Source organism: Zalophus californianus, chromosome 16 (genome assembly GCF_009762305.2).
Source record: "Zalophus californianus isolate mZalCal1 chromosome 16, mZalCal1.pri.v2, whole genome shotgun sequence".
Classification (NCBI taxonomy): Eukaryota; Metazoa; Chordata; class Mammalia; order Carnivora; family Otariidae; genus Zalophus; species Zalophus californianus.
The window spans coordinates 54,788,648-54,810,998 of NC_045610.1; the positions used below are offsets into that span (position 1 = coordinate 54,788,648).

Genomic DNA, 22,351 nt, shown 5'->3' on the forward strand with positions numbered 1-22,351 from the left:
TGAGCATTGGTTTATTTGTTCAATACATCAAAAAAATTTATTGAGAGCCTTCCATATGTCAGGAACACTTCCCCAGCATCTTCACTGATTGATTCTTTTTAAGATTGTAACAGTCATGACTCCCACCCCTGCCAGGGTACTCTCTCTCCTCCTCCATTTTTTATTGTGCTCGTTCACATTCATCTCTGTCTGACATACTGTATGTTTTCGTGTAGACTGCATCACGTAACTCTCTCTGCTAGAATGGCAGTCCCACGAGAGCAGGAATTTGGGGTTGCTTTGTTTACTGTGTATCCTCGATGCTTGGCGCACCTTGAGGGGACCTTGGGAGGACCTTGGGGGGACCTCACGGAGACTGAGACTCCCTTCTTTTCCACGCTGTCCCCACGCATCCCATGGACAGATCACACAAAGAAGTCCAGCATGGGAAGTGGCGCACCCTTCATCTATTATGTGCAAAAAAGAAAGCCTACAGCGCCCAGATTATCATGAGGGTCAGATGGGTAATGGATGGGAAAAAGCTTTGAAAAATATGAAGCAATAAACCACTGTCACATAATAATATTCGGGACTCAGGAGCCCATAAGATGAAGTGTTCCCTGCAGTCAGCTCATGTACAAACCCCACCCCGTAGATCTCTTCATGCATAATTAGAGTGTTCTGCAAATTCAGATGGGTAATCTACTTAAAGCTTATGCACAGCCAATGAATCTTTGCCCCTTCTTCCTGCCTTAAATACGATACTGATCTATTTTCCCCTTGCTTATGCATTTTAACAGATATGTATTTTTTTTCTAACCCCCCTTTCCCCTACCCAGAGAACAACTAACGCACTTAGCCCCAGGGCTGTCATGGTTAATTTCTTACAAGAAGACCAGGGCTTCAGAAACTAAGATGTTTCCAAAGAGATGCTACCAAAAAAAAAAAAAAAAAATCTGTGCAAGGTAAGTGTGAAACCTTCCTTCCCTTCGCTCACTTGTCAAATGCACAATTCTCATGGCACTCACTCTCCATCGGGCCTGATGGTTCTATTCTGATTGTTGTTTGGCGAAGTCTGGAGAAACAGCTCATCGTGACCCAGAGCCACAGTCAAATATGGGATTAAAACCAGGGCACCCAGACAGCAAAGATCAGCGTCCACCAGCAAGCTATTAAGGCTCCTGCCTCCCTGGTATTTTGTTCTCGCTTCGCTCTGGAGGGCACAGAGGTATTAAGCAGTCATGCCTGATTTTCCCTTTCCACTCCAAGCACAAGGTAGGAGGGGAAGGATTTCAGTCTCGATGAAGTGGGGAGAGGCCTGGAGGTTCCAGGACTTGCTGCTAATCACAGGGATTGTAAACAGCTCGGCCAGAAATGCAACCCAGGGCTCCCGACTCCCTGTCTGAGCCCAGCGCTCTTTATCACGGTGCAGGATTGAGCTCTGCGTCCTGGCCTCAGCTGCCCAGAGAGGGCTGCTCTTGCCCAGGAAAGTGGAGGTGTTACAGAGGTGCTCCTAAGGTCCCATTCCTTGGGGTAGGAGGCATCCGGGAGGGAGAACCTGAGGCTGACACACCTCTCCAGGCCCTGGGAGAAGGCAGCACTTGAGGATCCTCAGCCTCTGATGATAGGGTCTCCGGTCTCCAGGTACTCACCACCCCCGGGGGGGGGGGGGGGCAGAGAGAGGCATAAATCCATAGTGGAGCACCATCCCGCTGCTCTGCCTGCACTCCCACCAGAGAAACACTAGGAGGGACCTTCCCTCCACTGCCCTGCGCTCAGCAATGTGCTCTTTATAGCCTTAAATTATGTTCCTAGAATGAGGCAGAGACTCCCCTGGAAAGACAGAGTAGGATGGATGCCTGAATTTAAAAGGGAATGTTTTGACCCTTAAAAAAAAAAAAAAAACGAAGTCATATAGGTTAAGGAAACCAAGCAACGCTGAGGCGTGGAATTTAAGTTAAGAACTGGTATTTCTCCCGGGCCCTTCCAATTCCACAGTGTGGACACACCCGCTCTCAAAAGGTCACATGTCCCCAAGAAAAGATTCCAGGGAGAGTATGTTACTGTTAGCCGCAGAATGTCACCTCGCCCCATAGCTAGTTCTTGCTTCTAGAACAACGTAGCCCTCATCCTGAGAAGCCAGTCCAAACGCTTTCCTCTCAGGAGACCAGAACACACCCATGACGGATCTGGGCCCGCGCGGGTTCTGCTTCTCTGCCGCCCACGGAGCATGAGCATGAATTAAGCTTCATTGGGTCTTCAGATGCCTTCTTTGGGTGTTTGTTAGCAAATGGAATGAAAATCTAGAAAGAGACTTTCCTCTCACTCGATGGGAGTGATGCCCAAAGAGAAACTGAGAAGCAGGATGGAGAAAACAGGACAAAGGGAGACCCAGCGTTGGAGGCCAGGGACTTCTAGAAATGGCAACAAGAAGGCACCCAGCAACAGAAAAGGAATATCGATCCTGGGAGGGCAGACTACCAACAGGCATCACCTCTGCGTGCATGGTGAGGCGGTAGAGGGTGGAGCAGAGCCATGATATTTTGCAGGCTCCTGCCACCAAGAACCCTCAAATCTGGGTGAGCCTTGCAACTTGCTCTGGCCAATAAAACATGAATAGAGATTTCGTGTAAGCTCCTGAGTCTAGGCCTCCAAGGCCTTACAGTTTCCACCTGCACCCACTAACCCATGAACCACCGGGTGGGACAGAGACCCAGAGGACAGGTAGAACCAAGTGCCCACAACTGTGAGGGAAGGCCTCCTGCACCCTCCAGCCTAGTTGCACCACGAGAAGACCCCACCTCGTGAGTGACCCAATGCAAGACCAGAAGAACCACCCAGCTGAGCCCCGCCAACCCAGAATCATAAGAAATAACAAATCGTTGTTGCCGTAAGCCACTAGGTTTTGGGGTGATTCCTAACTGGCACAAGGAGTGTGGGAGACGTTTGCTGTATCTTGAAGCATGTGGGCATATTTGCTATACGCTGACCACCCAACCTCCATTACTCCTACTTTGGCAATGGCACCTCGATTTTGCTTCAGAGGAAACATCTCCCCCACCCCCATTATTCCTCATTTTTAGTCTTTGCTTTTCATCTACTGGGAGGAGGAGGGGCCAGGAGATGTGGACAGGTGGCCCAGGCCTGGCCAATCAACATGCCACATTCCCATGGCTACGGCGGTTTGTGTCCAGGGATGAGCACACAACCCACGTGACTCCCTGCCCGTGAAAGTCAATTCCAAGGCCATTTAAGCTGGAGAAGGAAGACTCCTCCTCCCCTCGGATGTGAGACTGAGGGTTATCGACAGAATATCCAAAAGTGGAGCCACACAGGGAAGAACAAGGCCAGGAAACAGAAAAACCCAGGCACCGGTGATATCTTTGGATCTACAGAGTCTAACAGTATTATCTGAGTCAAGTTCTGTGCCTGGTATTTAAATGCATGGGCCAGTACATTTCTTTTTGTCCTATGCCAGATCGAGCTAGATTTTCCATCATTCATGGCCTCCAAAGCCCTGGCTGATAACAGAGATGGAGGGACTTATTTTTTACTGCATACCCTCTGTACTACTTGAATCTCTTGCCAAGTTCATGTTTTACTCTTCCACTCTGAAGGAAACTAGTTAAAGAATGAATAACACAGCTCATTTAAAAGAACAATATATACAAAATGTACACAGAGAAGGTAAATCCATAATAGCATTAGGGCTCAAAGTTCTCTCTGCAATGGGTTGTATGGCCAAGAGGGCTAACTGCCTGCTCCAGTTTCCGTTCTCCCCGATCCTTCAGTAACAGAATCCCCCTGTCTGGCTGGGCACACTGCAGCACAGCTGAAAGACCATCCTTGCAGCAAGATGGGGTCTTCTAATAAGTTCTGGCTGGTGAGTTGCAAGTGGAGCTGTCAGGCAAGACGTGCAGGGAATCTCTCTCCCACCTACCATCTAGAGGGCGGATGTGATGACCTGAGCTCTAGCAGCTACCTTGGGCCAGAAAGGCAAAGGCCTCCCTGTGGGGTAAAGCACTGAGTGGAAAAAGGAGCCTAGATCCCTAGGGACTCCAGCCACAGTCTCTGAATTTCTTCTGCATGAAAGTCTTTCTTGTTGAAGCCACTATTTTGGGGGCGGGGGGGTTTCAGTTACTCTCAGTCAAAAGCGAGTGAGCAGAAGGAAGCATCACCATCAGTACAACTAGCTGTAGGTGTCTGGTTGCCATGGAGACCACCCCGCCACACAGATTCCAAAGTACAAACCCACTCAAATGAGAAAGGCCTGATGTAAACTCCACCTCTCTGTTTCTGGCAGAGTCCCCCTCACTCAGCCCATAAGCCAGGAGGTAACAGCAAATTCTCCAACAGCCCCAGGGGAAGGAGCCCCAGGAACACAATAGCTGTGATGGGCTTGATCCTCTCTGGCTACCTGCGGAATCAGAGGGCTGCCAGGTCCTCTCAGTTCTCCAGCAGGACCATCCTTTGCTCTCCCCCTTCCTAACTCCCCTGCCTCTGCCTGATTCAAGGCTCTAAAGGGTCCAGGCATCATCTAAAGTAATGAAAGAGGCTCTGATCTGCCTCTCCATCATGGCCTCCCCCTGCATGCTCCCTACGGCCACGCTCTCTGCCACCAACAGAATGCACTTCCTGAAAGTACAACTCTGGTCCCCTCACCCTCTCAAAAACCTCTAGGGTTTCCCCACCAATCGAGAGAACAGAGCGCAGGGGTGCCTAGGTGGCTCAGTCGGTTGAGCATCTGCTTCTGGCTCCAGTCATGATCCCCGGGGTCCTCAAATGGAGCCCCACGCCGGGCTCCCTGCTCAACGGGGAGTCTGCTTCTCCCTCTCCCTTTCCTACTCCCCCTGCTTGTGCTCTCTCTCTCTCTCTCTCTCTCTCTCTCAAGTAAATAAATAAAATCTTTAAAAAAAAAATAGAGAACAGAGCGCAGACTCCCTTCCACGCGGCCCCAACCTATGTTTCAGTCATCCAAACCAATCGCCATGCCTTCAACAGTCCTGTTTTCCATGGCCATGCTTCCAATATGCTGTTCTTTCTGCCCACAATTCACTTCCTTCCCCTGCTCTGTGCCCATCCCCAAGCTCTACTTATTTTTCCAACCTGGGTTTCATCCTTGAAGAAATCTCCCCTAACTCCCCGACTAGAAGTAACCTCCCTGCCCAAGGCTTCCCATCTCCTTGTGTACATGACCTTCGCATAACCACATGCTGACCCATTTCACAATGACAGGAACCCGGCCAAGCTTAGCCCCTTGAAGGGCAGGATTGCATCTTGCTTCTTTATATACCCCCACAATGCCCTCCACACAGTAGGCGCTCACTAACTGGTAGATGGACTGGCCTGAAGACAATCCTCTCCCTGTTCCCATCTTCCAAGCAGCCACTCCCCAAGGAAGGAAGGAAATTAATGGTTATTCTGCAAACAGAACACGTGTCTGGGCCACCTCTAAAACTGCACAGGCCCTTGACAAATCTCTGATGACTGGCTCTTCTCCCTTCTTGTGAGTGAGCACCCCCCGCCCCGAAAAGCAATCATGAGCCATCCCACGGCAGGCTTTCCACAAAGCACTTGTGTTAATAACATGTGTCGAGATTTGGTCTTGGCAGGCAAAGGCTAAAGGACAAGACTTAACCAATATTAACTTTGATCCCTTGTACTCGGAGTATCTTGCAAAAGAGCTGACCCTCAGCAAATGCTTTGTGATGCGATTTGTACTAGGATGTCTATGAAAAATGATGTCAGCGACTCTCTCTTATTTAAATTGCACCAGAGGACATTTAGGTTGGATAAGTTTCTAACAAGCTAGCTAAACACTCAATTAGGTTACCAAAAAAAAAAAAAGTGGAGACTGGCTTCATAAGAGTCTTAGGGAACAAGCTACACTCCCACTAGCTGTCTGGATTTGGTGAAACATTGCCCTGTCAGATGGCACAGGGATGCCTGAGGTAACTCCCAGAAGGCCCTGCCCATGCTGAGATTTTTCAGACACAGAGTGCGATCTAAGGAGGACTGTGCATCAAGTGAGAATTTCAGCTCATGCTCAAGCTCTCCAAGCAGCAAAGATCCAGCCCTGCCTCTTTCTTTTGCGTGTGCCAAGGAGCCCGGAGGAAAAGCCTGAGTTCCCAGCTGGTAGCTGTCCAGTATCACCTGACCACCTGGGAAACATAGCTGAGAGTACACCTGCCCCCTCCCAACCCAGGCTGGTATCAAAACCAACCAGCCTTAGAGGCCAAGACAACTGTCAAGCACAGGGTGGACCACCCCAGCAGCCCACACAGCAGGCAGGTCTGATGCAGGGGACCAAAGGCAGTAGGACCCCAGGGCTCCCCCGTCCAGGTTCCAAGGCCCCATCCTCCACACCCAGTGCCCTCTAACCAGGGCCCTAACCCCACATATGGGCTCAGCTGAACTCTTAGCTCCACAGCTACTTGGAGCCTCTGAAAGGAGTCTGCTGCTTCCAAACACCAGTTCATCCTTCATTACACGGTGGTCCCCATTAGAACAGGGCCCCTCGGTGCAGGCTGCACACTTGGATCACCAAGGGAGCTCGAGAAACTACTGAAGCCTCATCCCAGCCCCAGAGATTTGGATGTACTAGTCCAGGGTGTGTCAGGGGCACTGGGCCTTTAAAAATTTTCCAGATGGTTCCATCATGCAGCCCAAGGGAAACCACTGCATCAGAACGAAGGGAGTTTCTCCAAAGCCAGAGAGAGAGCTCCTTGGAACTGAACTGCCCAGCATGTGAGGCCAAGTTAGGTCCCTCTGCTAGACCATGGATGCCGAGGACAGTTGCCAACTTGAGGTTGATTGGAGCTGGGAAACCTCATTTTAGCTCACAATCTCAAATTGCACACTTTTGTCCTCAGCCATCTGTCTTGACACAGTGTGCCTTATGTGACAAGATCAGAGCAAAATGGTCCACGTAATTCCCCATGCTTCCCTGCAAAGCCACCCCCTGGAGAGTCTTCAAAGGCCCAGGCCAGCTAAGGGGCAGCAGTAGCATCGATTTCACGAGCCAAGGCCAGGCCCCCTTGGGGAGGATCCCCCCTCCCCCAGCAAAAACCAGTTCCCCCAGGAAATCACCTGGTCAGGAACACCAGACATTGCAGGAACGTTCTGAGATGGCCAGCCCGAGCCTTGCACGACACAGAGCCCGAGCAGGCTCTTGGCACTGCAACCAGGCCTCATGAAACCCTACTGTCAACACTAACTCCGGGGGTTGGCAAACTTCTATAAAGGGCCAGATAGTAAATACTTCAGGCTTTGCAGGAACTACAGCTCCCATTGTGGTTCCTCACTGGGCCATTATAATGCACAAGCCACCACAGACAATGTGAACAAACAAGCATGTTTGGGTTCCAATAAATCTCTACTTACAAACACAGGCAGTGCGCCCACCTCTCCACTAGATCGTAACTTCCCTAAAGACAGTGCCTCCTAGCACCTCTTCAAATCCTCAGCACTTGGCACAGTGCCTGGAATACAACAGATCCTCTATCAATGATGAATGAATGAGTGAATGAATGAATGAACAGATGAAGGACAAATGAGCCTAATCATCTTAAAGGAATATCTATTATATATTCACCTGCTCCTACAGGGAGATGTGTAAGACTTCTTGTCTTTGGAGCACTCACATCTGACTACTGAAACTCCATCTCAAAGCCTTTTTTAATCTGCTGGTCATTTATATACACTCTCACCACCCCCTTCATGGGAACAGGGAAGGGTGCCCCAAACAAAGAGAAAGAGGTATTCCCCAAGGAGAATGCCTGGCCAGATCTGTAGAGAAAACAGGGGGGACGCAGGAGTTCCCATACCATGTGAGTGGAGCCTGAGGATGCACGTGGGGAAGGCAGGGAAGCTGAAGAATCCAAGCAACCATCCAGGGCCTTCTAGGCAGGCCTCGGAGCCACGTAGACCTGCTGCTTAGCAGGGCAGGAGAATACATGTGGGCTCCTCCATCCAAACAATGTTACTTTCCATCACCATAGACAGAAGGTAATGTATATCATTGCCTCCCCCACACTGTTTATAATGACATAGGAAATCTGAAGCATGAAATTGAAAAGAAAAACCACAATAATAATAATAGTGATGGTCTGTCTCCTTCCTGAGTGCTTTCCTCCCCTTTCTCCTCTCTTCCTCCCTCGCCTGGCCACCCCTCTTCCTGCAGCAAGACTTGGCTTTCCTCCCAACATCAAGTCAAGGTCAGGATGTGCCAGGAAGGAAGGCCCTCATCCTGCCGGCACATGTCACACCAGAGGAGGGGAAGGCCAAGGGACAAACCTGGCACCACACAGCCCTCGTGCCTACAAGAAACACTGCTGTTTGGGGTGCCTGGGTGGCTCAGTCATTAAGCCTCTACCTTGGGCTCAGGTCATGAACCCAGAGTCCTGGGATCGAGCCCTGCATTGGGCTCCCTGCTCAGAGGGAAGCCTACTTCTCCCTCTCCCCAACTTGTGTTCCCTCTCTCACTGTGTCTCTGTCAAATAAATAAATAAAATCTTAAAAAAAAAAAAAAAGAAAAAGAAAAAAGAAAAGAAAGAAAGAAACACTGCTGTTTGGGGTCCAGGAGCACCAAGTCACAAGTCAGGCCTGTCCCCTGCAGTGCATCCGGCATCTCCTGCCCGTGCATGGCAAGGTTTAAAAACACTCAGCCGAGACACAGAAGTTTTCTCATTGTAAACTGGCCATCTGAGTCCTTTAAAAATAGAATGCTTCATGGGACACCTGGGAGGCTCATTCAGTGAAGCGTCTGACTCTTGATTTGGACTCAGGTCTTGATCTCAAGGTCATGAGATCAAGCACCGAATCGGGCTCCATGCTGGGTGCGAAGCCTGCTTAAGAGTCTCTCTCCCTCTCCCTCTGCTCCTTCCCACCCCCCCCTCCTTAAAAATAAAAAAATAATAAAATGCCTCATCCTGCAAACCTTCAGGGCCCCAACCCCTTGACCATGCGTTTGAGCGTGTCTTGCAGCGTCGCTACGCAAGAATCTTTGGTGGCAGGAGTGGCGGGTGCCCCTTACCAACTGTGCCAAGAACTTGGAGGGAGGCTGGGAATAGTCCTGGTTAGAGAAGAGCCCTTCCCCACATTTTTTTCTACACACCATGCTACATGTAGCTGGTCAAATGAGACCCCAGGGGCAGGTAGCTCCCAGCCCCATCAAGCCAACCTGGTATTCCTCCTCACTTCTTGGCTGAGAACCAACCTCAAAGGGTGGTCTTCGTCCTAAAACAGACTAGCATCACCTCCCCGGTCATTGCATTTCAGTGCAAAACAAGACAACCCGCAGAGAACAGGATCAAGGAGGCCCTGGGGCTCCTCAGTTCCCCAAAGCTTGAAAAAGCAAACTTAAGAGAGGAGCTCCACTCTGGACAACTGCCTTGATGCCTCCCAGGTGGTCTGTCCAATCAACATGATGCTGGGACAGGGTCTGCTCTAGGTGCAAGCATGGCCAACATCCCCAGGGGGTCAACCTGGGGCCCTCCATTCTTCTCAGCCCCATAAAGAGGAAAATCATGGCTCAGAGAAACAGAGAGCAATGCTCCTGGTAGGAGCCCCATCAGGGCCTGCCTGCATGCTCCTCTCACGCTATCCTGTGTTACATTGGCTGTGGCCCAGCCCGTTTCAGTGTCGCCCAAAAGACCTCACACTGAAAAATCTCCATTAGGACATATCATGCCTCTCTACCTCTCAGGCAGGAAGACGGAGAAAAGGTATCAAGCAGTTACTACACACAGTCCAGGATCTGTGGGGCCAGAAGCGTGAAAGCTAGGATTTCTGAAGACCTCATTCAATGGCTGCTCCCCACACCCGGCTCTTCTCTCTCTACTATTTACTCTACAATAAACCTTTCCAGTGGATTACCTGAAACCTCCTCCCTGAATCCCTCATGCTACAAATTGAGTCCATTCTGCGCATCCATTTCTCCATGGAAATGGAGAACAGCTGGTCACCTGCATCCCTCCAGACTCCAAGGCCATTACTGGAGAGCGTCATTAACTTCCAACAGGGAGCCAGTTATTTGGAGAAAACATTATTCACCATGCGCTGCACAAAAACAGACTCAGCCAAAATCTCCTTAAGAAAATCATGTCTTTCATAAGAACCCGGCTCCCTATGGGATTAAATAATAGATATGAAATTGCCTCTTCGTGCCTACAAGTAAGCTGCTTGATTGGTAGGCTGTCTCTCTCTTCTGCAGGTTCCCGGTTCTATTTATTCCACACAAGTGCTTCTTCCTCGAGAGAAAATGTACATTGATTCAGAGATTTCTAGTTAACGCAACTGTCACCAAAAAGAGAAATCAGAACCAGGGCAAAGAAAATTAAAATGGTGACCCTGGATGTTTTGGCCTCTTCAAATTTATCTAAATGTTTATCTTTCGGGACAATGACTTCTTTCTCACTCAGATAAAAAGATATTCAATTGCATGTTTAAATTTGCCACTGAATAGGTTGAGTAGATGAACCAAAACTAACCACAACGCTTCACAGTCACCGTACAAGCAAAGGACACACGCTAACAAGCGCTGGAAACTGCCCCTTTAACGGTGCAGAACCAAGAAGCCCTTCATGAACCCAATGTCAGTTCTCAGCAGTCAACTGAGGTTCAGGAAGACCAAGGAGCTTGCCCAAGGTCACACAGCTAAATGCCGGCAGCCCCTGACTTCTCGTCTGAGTTCGGTCCCAGCTCTGCCCCTATCTAGCAATTTTCGATTCTGGGTAAGTCATTTACTCTCTCTGGATTTGTTTCCTGCCTGTAAATAGAGGCAACTGGACCAGACCTCAGCCGGGAGGCACTGTGGTTCAAGAGAGGAAGCCCTAGAGTCAGACTGTGTGTTCAAATCTTGACTCGGCTCATCTTGGGATCCAGAATGATTTATTTACACTCACTATGCGTAATTCCTCCTCTGTAAAGTGGTAAATAACAGTACCTGCTGTATACCTCATTGAGCCATTACAAAAATTCAATTAGATGGTCTACGTGAAGTGCTCAGCAGAGTACCTTGTAAAAAATAAAGGCTTGATAAATATTAGCTATTAGCTGTTATAACCATCTAAAATCTTTTCCTGCTTTAACGTTGTAATATTCTAGATTTCATTTTCTGCCTTTTTTTTTTTTTTTTAATGGTAACATTTCTCCCCATGAAGTTCACACCTCAGGCAAAAATCAAGGGCAGACATGGGTACTGAGAAGAACTAGATAATGATTATTAAAGACTTAAAGAGTGATTTAAGGAGTCAGGAGGAAAAGAAAAAAAGGCAAATAGATTCTAAGAGGAGTCATTTAAGGAGAAGTGATTAATGCTTCCAAGGCCCTGCTAATGAGAAAAAACCACCTGTGAAATATCCCGCTAAGCACATTTAAAATGCCATGTCCTTAGTCTTAGGAATCTCCTTTCTCAGTGCACAATTATATATCGTAGAGATGTGTTACTGCAGCATTATACCAGATACGTATTTCAGAAAAGAAAATGCTAAGAAGAAGAAGAAGGAGGAGAAGAAGCCGCGCGCACACATAAATGTGTACACAGCTGCCCATGAAAACATGTTACATCTGTGCTGGGTACAGTGGGACCCCAGTCAACTGGCTGATGGCTAGTTTTCCCTTTTCATTTTTTCTTTTAAGATTTTATTTATTTAACTGAGACAGAGAGCACATGCACAAGTTGGGGGACAGGGGCAGAGGGAGGGGGAGAAGCAGACCCCCAGCTTAGCAGGGAGCCCCATGGAGGGCTTGATTCCAGGACCCTGAGATCATGGCCTGAGCCGAAGGTAGATGCTTCACCAACTGAGCCACCCAGGTGCCCCGCTAGTTTTCCCTTTTCAAGATATTTATTCAAAGCGTCTCAGAGCTGTGAAGAATAAATACAAAAGCTGTGTTGAAGGATATCAAGCAGGATGGCATGTTTATCCAGATACTTTGTATGTGCATGATAAAAGTTCTCTAAGGATCTGCTCAGGGCTAACAGTGGTGACCTCTGGGAAGCAAGGGGAGAGGCAGGATGATTTTCTCCTCCTTCTCCTTCTTCTTTTAAATTTAAATACATCTGTCTTTTTTTTTTTTAAAGATTTTATTTATTTGAGAGAGAGAGAGAGAGCAGAAGCAGGGGGAGCGGCAGGCAGGGGAGAGGGAGAAGCAGGCTCCCCACTGAGCGGGGAGCCTGATGTGGGGCTCAATCCCAGGACCCTGGGATCATGACCTGAGCCAAAGGCAGACGCTTAACGACTAAGCTACCCAGGCGCCCCTAAATACATCTGTCTTTTTACACATTCCACTCTGTGACTAGAGAGAACACATCAAAATGCTCTAGACCTGGATTTCTTGGCATGGCACCACCAACACGTCAGTCTGGAAAATTCTTTGTGGTGGGGGCCATCCTGGGCACCGGAAGGTGTTTAGGTGTGCATCCCTGGCCCTTAGCCACTAGGTATCAGTTTTGACAACCAAACATGCCAAATGTCCCCCGGGGGGTAAAAGCATCCCTCAGTTGAGAACTACTGTCCTAGCCAGCAGAATGGCCATATTCACTATAAATTATTCCATGATTACTACAAGCAGTTATCATAGCTCAGGCCCCCGGGGCTCTACTGCCTTTTCCCTAGTTTGGGGAAGCATTTATGAGAACTCACTACTAGTCACCAAGGCCACTGAAATTTCCTGCATTTGAGCCTCAACTGTCTCCCACATCACGTTTTTACTTTTCTCCATGTATCTACTGATCTTCCAGGGGTTCCTCTTATGGAACTACCTCAAGGTCAGTTTCAGAAAAGAAAATGCTAAGAAGAAGAAGGAGAAGAAGCAGCGCACACACACAGATAATTTTTAGAATTTTTTTTAACCAACTACATTAAAAATCAGAAGTAAAACTATTTTGTTTTAGAGCCTCATACTTAAATGACCACAATACACTGACCTGATGATTTCATCTTAAATGTTCATGTTTCATGCTCCCAAATTCATTCTGACATGCCCTGAAGACTACTGTCCTCTGCTTTTGCTTGTTTGTTTCCTTTCTTGTTTCACGTCGGTTTTTGGTTTTTGCTATGTAAATCTTACAGTGGCTTTTGCCCTAAAAGAACAAACTAGAGGGACACCTGCGTGGGTCAGTCATTAAGCATCTGCCTTCAGCTCAGGTCATGATCCTGGGGTCCTGGGATCAAGTCCTGCATCAGGCTCCCTGCTCAGTGGTGAGTCTGCTTCTCCCTCTGCCTGCTGCTCCCCCTGCTTGTGTTCTCGCTCTCTTTCTCTCGCTGTATCTCAAATAAATAAATAAAATCTTAAAAAAACAATAAAAAAAGAACAAACTAGAACAGGAGACACAAATGCCTAGTCAAAAGCAGAAAAATAGCACAGAACAGAGCTCTTCAAACTCTGTGTCTATGTAACCCCTATAAGAATTTTTAAAGACTAGGTACCCCCTCACTTCTTTTAAAATTGACATTTAAAATATTTTCATCTTGAGTTTAAAGAGTTGCAAAAGATGTAATTCCTGGCCTATAGTGATTTCTTTAAATAAAACTGTTTCATCGGTCAGTTAAATGTATCCGCTGGGATCTAAATGGCAGAGGGATTTGATTCCCACCATTACCCACTGAAAAATATATATAAACTACACTGTATGTTCACATGTTACATACTCTTCTGTTCACAGGCTATATTCTAAACACACAAATAAGCACAAGCAAGCCCTTCTTCAGAAGTCCAAAAACTTACACCATTCCTTTTTCTCCTAGACTTATGTTTTAATTCCATTTCCCCACAGAATTTCTCCCAAAGCAACTTATATTTTATGCTAGAAAGCCTATTATTGATTTCTTTACCCTACTTCTTTGCAATATAATTTAATTTTTAGGAAAATCCATGTAAGCCTAGGGCTCTAACTGTTTAAGTAACAATTTCCTGGATTGAGTTACCATTACAAGTATAAATGGCAGAGAATAGATCTCTAACCACAAAAATATAATACAGTTTTATAATTATTAAGCATTAAAAAGTAAAATATTCTTGGAAATGCATATTTCCATGGATATGCCCTTTTCCTTGTTTTTTCAATTCATTCATATATCCATGGACAAATATTAAGTGGTCATTGCTAGAATCAGAGAGAGCTGGGAATCAATTTTATTTCTATTTTTCTTTTCTTTCTTCTTTTTCTTTTTTAAATGTAAGCAAAAAGAAGATGTGTTCACATAAAGAAGAGGATGGGAAAAAAATAGATACTTTGTTACAATACTGTCTTTTTGTTCTCTGAATTTTATCCAAATTACAGGCCCCAAATCCCAGAGTGGTCCGTCATGGAAAACTACTTTTAAGGTTCTCTCTGCTAACAACTGGATTAGTTCCACAGTCAAAGGACCAGACAGCATCTGCACCCCTGGAGGATTTGTGCCCAGTGGTCAGTGATGAGAGTCCTCACTTTCTCCACATCAGCACAACATCCCAAGGGTCCCCCTTACACGTGGAGATTTTGCCACCCAGAGACAAGGTAATAAGGGAAGAGTGTGTCTTTCTTTTGGAAAGCGGAGGAGGGCAAATGTGTAAGGGAATGCGGGCAAGGGGAACCGACTGCCAGAGCATCCTCAGGCAGAGCGGTTTTAAGAAAGAGAGCCTGCAGATGCTGAGGACCTGGAAATGAATTTTGTGAACACTATACGTTCCCCTGTGCACCACCCGGAAGACCTCTGTGCTCCGGAAGGTCCACGGACCCCAGTCTGATGGCTGCTGACTTAGGTGACCTCTGGAAGACCCCAGATCATAGGACTGTACAAACAGGATAAAGGAACCACATCCTGATTAACCAAAAGAGAAGACCACATGTTACTAACTTCCAGTAGGACGGACACACTCGGAACAAGCGGCATCACCAGGGCACATTCATGCCTGGAAAACAGGCTCTGAAGTCACCAAACCCCAGGGTCTAATGCCCAGCTCACAGGAGATGGGGGGGTGGGGGAGCTGGGGAACAAGGGAGACAGCTCCCCCCAGGAAGCCATTTAGCCAAATAGCCGAATTCACAACATGGAATACTCTATGGGTATAAATGACCCAGTTTCTCCAACGAATTACTGCAGTGGAAATAAAAAAAAAAAAAAAAAAAAAGGAGATTGTTCAAGAATAAAAGACCCCGAAAAGATACAACAAAAAATTCAATGTGAAAATCTTGTTCGGATACCGATTCTAACAAAACAATTTTCGATGACCCCTTTGGAAAAAAAATGGTGGGAATCATTATGAACGTGGACTGGGTGTTAGGTTACAATAAGGAATTGCTAATTTGGGTAAGTGTGATAAGAGGATTATGTTGTTAAAAAAAAGTAAAGTCATTCAGTTAGAGATGTGGATTGAACTTACAGGTGAAAATTACATGATGTCTTGGATTTGCTTTTACGAAATATTCCAACCTCTCAAGAAGGCTGGGGGAAGGGGCGCCTGGGTGGCTCAGTCATTAAGCATCTGCCTTTGGCTCAGGTCATGATCACAGGGTCCTGGGATCAAGCCTGGCATGGGGCTCCCCGCTGAGCGGGAAGCCTACTTCTCCCTCTCCCACTCCCCCTGCTTGTGTTCCCTCTCTCGCTGTGTCTCTCTGTCAAATAAATGAAATCTTTAAAAAAAAAAAAAAGAAGGTTGGGGGAAGTCGGGAGAAATGCTATTAGCAAATCAGTAATGCTTGAAGCTGAATGATGGCTACAGGGGATTCTGTCCATTTTTTTTTTACATGTTTGGAGATGTCAATAACAAAAGGATTTTTCAGGGGAAGGTGAAAGAAAGAATATTTAATTAGCACCAAGGAGAACCTGAGGCCCTTCCTAAATACGATCTTATTTCACAAGTCCTGAGACAGGTGCCCAACAAGCAAGCCTCCCTTCTGGTCTCAGAGGCGGGGGCATTCAATAAGCTGGCCAATAAGTAGGGGCAGAGATAAGAAGGGACCTGGAGACCACAGAGATGCATCTAGGTTGCATGGAGAGAGCCTAGAAATACCCCCTTGGCAGAGAAATGTCAGAATAAACACATCTCTGTTTACATCGCTCCTACCACACGTTACTTACCCCTGCAGCAAAGCCAAGACTTCCATCCAAGATCCGCCTCTGAAAATATAAACAAGATGTTTCAGATTCTAAGGGATGTTTCTGGAGATAAAAGGAAACCATAAGACCTCAGAGAGCTACATGAATAAAGACTGGCCCGGGCCTGAGTATGCCAACCTGTCTGTAGACCTGGATCGGAGCCTTTATAACATGGGCCAAGAACCAAGGGAAAAAAAATTGTTTGAACCTTCCATCCATCCCACAGCCTGTCATGTTTTTTCAGGGACGCCTGGCTTCCACTGGCCCATATGTTGCCTTCGACCTGGCTCTCCTGTGAATTATAACTATAAACCTTTAGTTAAGCAGCTGGCCTAAAAGATGGAAATTGACAAGTGTTCATGGGGACTAGGGGGGCCAACCAAAACTCTCCCACGCTGCAGCTGGGGGTACAAAATGGCACAGTCACATTGGAAAAATGAACTGGCAGCATCCACTAGCAGTGAACATAGGTGTCCCCTATGACTCAGCAGTGCCACTCCTGAGCAGTGAAATCATCATCTAACAGCAATGCATACTTGGATTCACCAAACACAGGCACAAAAAAGCTCTCAGCAGCAGTACTTGGAAGAGCCAAAACTAGACGCTACCCAAATGCCCACCAACAGTAGAATGGAGACATCAATTAGGAGGTATTCATACAACAGAATGCCACATGGCAATGAGAGCACACACGATATATATATGAATGAAGCCCATAATCAGGCAGGGGCAAGGGTAAACTGGAAAATAAACAGCGTGGAATCAGCCAGACACAGAAGAGCACATACTATATGATTACTCCATTTATATAATGTAGAAACACACAGAAAACTAATCTCTGCTGTCAGAGACCAGGAGAGGGACTGCCCTTGCAGTGGAGGTCGGGGGGTGGGCGGTGGGGAGAGGGACTGGAAAGGAGCCTGAAAGGCTGCTGGGGGGCTGGTACTGTCCTCGTTCTTGAGCTGAGTACTAGTTTCATAGGAAGCCATGAAAAATCAAGCTGTAAAATATGCACTTTCCTATCCGCATTTTGTATTTCAATTTAAAAACATTCGTTTAACTTCATAGTCTACGTTAGGGGTATCATCTATAGCCACATGGACATGTTACAGACATGCTGGGTTGCTGATGGCCCCAACCCTCGAGACTCCCAGTGATGCTGGGTAGCGTGGACCACTGGCTCAGCCCTCTCCCTCCTCTGAGTGGCTGTAGGGTAGATGGAAGGGATTGACTCCAGGCAGCCGCACAAATGACATTCTTCCCTAGGCATGCCATGACAGATGCAAAGTTGGCCTAACCAAATAATTTAATCAAACCAAATAGATCTAATAAAGAAGTCAGGTAACATTATTCTACCAGCATTCATCTGGATCTTGAAAGGAGAAAAATTGTACTTTTCTAAATGTCACTAAAGCCTTGATTCCACTGTTAGACATTTATTTCAAGGAATTAATCAGATAGGTGCTCAAAGGTTTATGTCCATCATAAAGGTATTTCTAAAAAAAGATCAAGAAAAAAGGACATAACCTAATTGTCCAACAGTTGAGGAATGGCTAAACTATAGTGCAGCCTTAGGACAGAATATGACACAGCCAGTTAAGTAACCCAAGTGATCGAAATAATCAAAGTCATCAAAAAGCCATTTAGGGATGTAGGAGGAATGCTTGTGTATCAAGTGAGGAAAACTGGTTATAAAACATAGCATACAATTTGGTCCCTATCATGTAAAGAAACAGATAGGCGTAAATTTGTGTATACTCAAATATAACTGAACAAATCGGTTCAGGTTTTTTTTTCTGAGACGTGGGATCAGACACTTTTTTTATTGTTTATTGTTTATTGTTTATAGCAGCAGTGTCCACAATAGCCAAACTATGGAAAGAGCCCAGATGTCCATTGACAGATGAATAAATAAAGAAGATGTGGGGTGCGAGGTGTGTGTGTGCGTGTGTGTGTGTGTGTGTGTGTGTATAGTTACATACACTATGGGATACTACTCATCCATCAAAAAGAATGAAATCTTGTCATTTGCAACAACGTGGACGGAACTAGAGCATATTATGCTAAGCGAAGTAAGTCAGAGAAAGACAAATACCATATGATTTCACTCATATGTGGAATTTAAGAAACAAAACATGAACAGAGGGGAAGGGATGGAAAAATAAAATAAGATGAAAATTGAGAGGGAGGCAAACCTAAAGACTCTTAACTATAGGGAACGAACTGAGGGCTGCTGGAGGGGAGTTCAGGGGGGGATGGGGTAACTGGGGGATGGACATTAAGGAGGGCACATGATGGAATGAGCCCGGGGAGTTCTATGCCATTGAGGAACACTAAATTCTACCCCAGAAACTAATTAAAAGTAAATAAATAAAAATAAATTTAAAAAGAAACTTATTATTTCTTTAACCTTTTCCATTCTTTACAAGCTTCCTACAATTAAAATATATTGTAAAGCAAGAAAACAAATTTTGAGTGAAGCCACTTCGGAGAGTAGCAGTGGAGAGCAGAGTCCGTGTGTCTACCACCCCAAGGGATCCTCGCTGCAGCGCCCCCCCTAGCCGAATGAAAACGGAGGTCTGCTCAGGGTGCCGGAGCACATCTCTGGGGCTCCTGTCTTGGGCCACCTTTCTCCCAACAGCAAGCCCCTTCCCGCTCCTCACGCCCACTTCCTGTGCAGAAAGGGTTAACGTAGCCCCCCCACCCCCACCTCCAGCCTGCTCCCTTTGCAAGGTCCTGCTTGCAAGGCTGGTCCTTGGCTGGCTCCTGGGGACTTGGGACTTGAACCGCTCCCTCCATTTGCCGGTAAGGGTGGGTCAGTGTGCCTACACTGTTTTCCGAACAAGGTGACAGGTAGGGGACACCTGCTTTCTTCCCTCAAGCCTCAAATTTCAGCAGCCTAGAGCGCCTTCGTGACCAGCCCCAGGTAGAACAGTCAGAGGCTGAGGCTCTCAAGGGTGCCCTGGGTGGACACATCACACATGTGTTACTGTATCTTTGTTTCTGGGGGAAGGAGAACTCAGAGTGTGACCCTCACAGGAGGGAGGGAGCACCAGAAGCCTGTGCCCAGACTTCCCCAGACCCCGCCTGTCTCTTTCTCCTGCTGATCCTTCCAATGTTAAATCTTAGCCGTGAGTACAACTATAAGCCGAGTGGCATGGATCCTTCTAGTGAATCACCAAACGTGGTGGTGGTCTTGGGGAATATGCCTTGCACACAGAAGTTTTCAGCAATTTCTCCTGCTGATCTTGGTGGTTACACTAACAAGAGACAAATTAGGGGCTCTGAGGCTCCAAAGGGGCTGGGGGCACCCCTGTGAAGAAGGGAAGGCACCTCTTCCCTCCCGAAGAGCCCCCACAGCACTGGCCAGGGCCACATGGGGCTCTGGGGTCCCACCCACCGCGGTGCTGCCTTTTCCCCAGCCCTCCACAGGGCAGCCCAGCCCAGTGCGGCTCAGGCCTCGCCTCATCGCAAAATAACTGGGGAAGATAAAACCATGGGCCTCTCTGCCCAAGAAGGGCACAAAGATGGCACGGCTGGGCTGTCATGAAGGAGGAAGAGGGTTAGGTGACCTGGAGGCCCTCTCCTCTGCCTCCTCGGTGTTTCTCATTCAGGGACCGGCTCTCAAAAGTTTTCACTACCTATCAACAGCAAGCAGGGATCCAGGCTGTGTGCCTTGAGTTCTGTGTTTCTGATAGGCTCCAAACCTCCCACGGAGGGGTGGGGGAACGTTGGATCTTATGTGACATCAAATACCTGTCTTACTGGTCTCCAACACAAGAGCATCTGGCTTGCCAACTTCCTAGACTGTGTTTTCATTTCCAGATCCAGCTCACAGCATGTTTAAGTGGATCTTAAATCCCCTACTCGCTTATCACCGCTCCAATTTCTAAGGCTGCCTGCTGAACTGAACGCTGCAGGGACTTTGTATTCCTCCAGACATAGATGGAGCCATCGCTCTAGGCCTATGGCCGGAGGGGGTCAAGGGCTGGAGAAAGGAAAGGAATCTCAGGCAGGTAAAGGCGGGTGGGGGTTGTGGAGGAGTGGGCTGGGGTATGTGGCGCGTATTGTGGGGGATGAGTGGGGAGTGCGGGACCGTGCGATACGTGTGTGGGCCACGTGAGGGTATATGGGACGCACGGGGTGGGGGACGTATGGATGGCTGGGGTGTGCATGTGGACGGATGGCGTACAGGAGTATGTGTGGGGTATGTAGGCGTGTGTAGGCTACGGGGGAGGGAGCATGTGGGGGGACAGGATATGGGGCACATGGGGGTGAGGCACGCAGGCACAAGGGTGAGTCAGGGTGCTGGGGGAACGGGTGGAGGATGTGCAGGGGTGCGGCGTGGGAAGGGAGTCAGCAGGGGCATGGGGAGATGAGTCTGTGTATATTCATCCCAAAGGGGATCGGGGAGGGAATGAAAAGATGGGATAAATGAGAACAGATACCCTTCCTCCCCGCCCCCCACCCCCAGGGTCTGCCATCACGCCAGCCAGGCCAGCTACACAACCAAACTGAGCACCTGCACCAGGCCTGAAGGAGACTAGCCAGAAGCTAGAAACCACACAGGGGCTAAAGGAGCCTTAATAACTTAATAACCCTTCCTACTCCCTTCACACCGGGAGGGGAGTAGCTGCAGACACCTGCCCTCCTGGTCTGGTAAGGAGAGCAGGAGAAGAAAACAGGACAGAGAACAAACATCCCCTACAACCTGGTGGTGCGGCCAGTGGCACGAAAGGAGTCTGCAACCCGGCCAAAGTCGTGGTTTTCCAGCTTGCTAAAAGTCCCCCACCCCGCCCCCAAACCTCAGAACCGAAGCAAAGCAACTCACCTGTCCACTAGAGAATACGAACACGAGAGCTGCCCCGGCTGCCGTCAGCCCCCATGTGAAGAAAGTCCCCAGCAGCGCCTGGAACACAGAGCTGTGGCCTTGGAGCATGCTGGATACGGCTGTGTGCAGAAGAGCAGGAGAGGGTCAGCCACCCACAGTCCCTCTCAGTGACGCCCACACGCGCTAAGGTGTCCTAACACCCTCCACGTGGGCTGGCCTGTAATCTGGGTCAGTGCGATGCACCTTTCGACCACGCCATCCCTCCACGGCATCAGGCCGAGCCTCTTCATCCAGGCCCACCACGTGTCAGAAATCACCCAACCCTGAAAGGACAGACCTGGGGCTACCTAGGGAGATGCCAGGGGAACCCACAGAAGAGGTTAGGACATTGGGACAGAGTTCCAAAGAGAAGAAGCTCACAGAATGTGGATTATTTAGCCAAGAGGAAGAGAGCACAGGAGGGTCTGGATTACAGCCTTCCAGCACATTCTGCCTACTCTTATCTGCCCTTGTCCAGCATTTGTTCTCTCTCCTCCGAATACAGGTGACTAACTCAGACTCTCCCTTGAACCTCTCCCTCCTAAGTCGTGACCAAACCTTCAATGGCTCCCCATGGAGGCTCCTGTGGCAGCCCCCCTGTGACTTGCCAAGGGCATGCGCCACCAACTGCCGTCCAACTAGCCCACCGACTCTTCACCCACTACCCCCTGTGTGGGCCCTGTACTCCGGCTCAGCCGAGTCCCTGATAGCACCCTCAAGGAGTCCCAGATGGTCCCGGCTCCAAGTCACTCTTCATCCAGTTCCCTCCCAGAATGCCTTCGTCCTTCCTTCTCTGCCGCCAGCCGACCAGGGCACATTCTGCTGCCCACCTGATGCCAGCATGGACTCCATGCTTTCCAGAGCCCCCTCCACTCCCATCCCAGTGCCCATCTGCGGTGCCTTCTTTGTGCGGGCTTGCCTCCTTCATCTTTGATATCGTTAGCTGAAGAACAGGGACGGTGCCTTCTCACACTTGGCTCCCCTGTAAAATCAGGCTTCCTGGCATCTGAAAAATACCTGTTGTATCGAAAAGGGCCAGCTTACCTTGATAGGACACTCAGCAAGGACAAGGAGATGGAGCTCTAAGTGGCATTTCCCTGTCAACCGAGCACACCACTGCTGAAATGGAACTTCTACCACTGCCCACCAAGGAAAGAAAGAGAAGTACCATTTCCTCTTGGTTTTGCTCAGAGAACCTCCTCTGGGCTTTAGCACATTTGAAATTTCTAGCTCTGAAATGATAGGGAATCAGACTCTTGCTGTGGAAAGTTACAGGGCAGAGAAACCCATTTGCTGAAAAGCCCTGTGTACACAAACATCAGGGCTCAGAGCCTCATCTCAAAGGGCTCATTCAGCTGCCCACTGGTCTTCCAGCACCCACAGAGCTGGACATGACCCCAGTGGGCTCAGACCTGCCAGG

General features: G+C 48.2%; 1 protein-coding gene across 4 annotated transcripts in view; it reads right to left on the reverse strand.

The window, feature by feature from the left end:
* SLC39A11 (solute carrier family 39 member 11) overlaps positions 1–22,351 on the reverse strand; it is a 331,048-nt gene that overhangs the window by 306,588 nt on the left and 2,109 nt on the right. For 3 of the 4 annotated variants that reach the window (XM_027626247.1, XM_027626245.1, XM_027626249.2), the window contains exons 2-3: positions 20,893–21,011; positions 16,044–16,082 (exon numbers count right to left, since the gene is read on the reverse strand). In XM_027626247.1, the coding sequence (XP_027482048.1) occupies positions 16,044–16,082; positions 20,893–21,000 (147 nt within the window). In that variant the 5' untranslated portion in view covers positions 21,001–21,011. Of the gene's footprint in view, positions 1–16,043; positions 16,083–20,892; positions 21,012–21,975; positions 22,064–22,351 lie in introns of those variants that run through there. The other variant, XM_027626246.1, reaches the window with a different exon arrangement.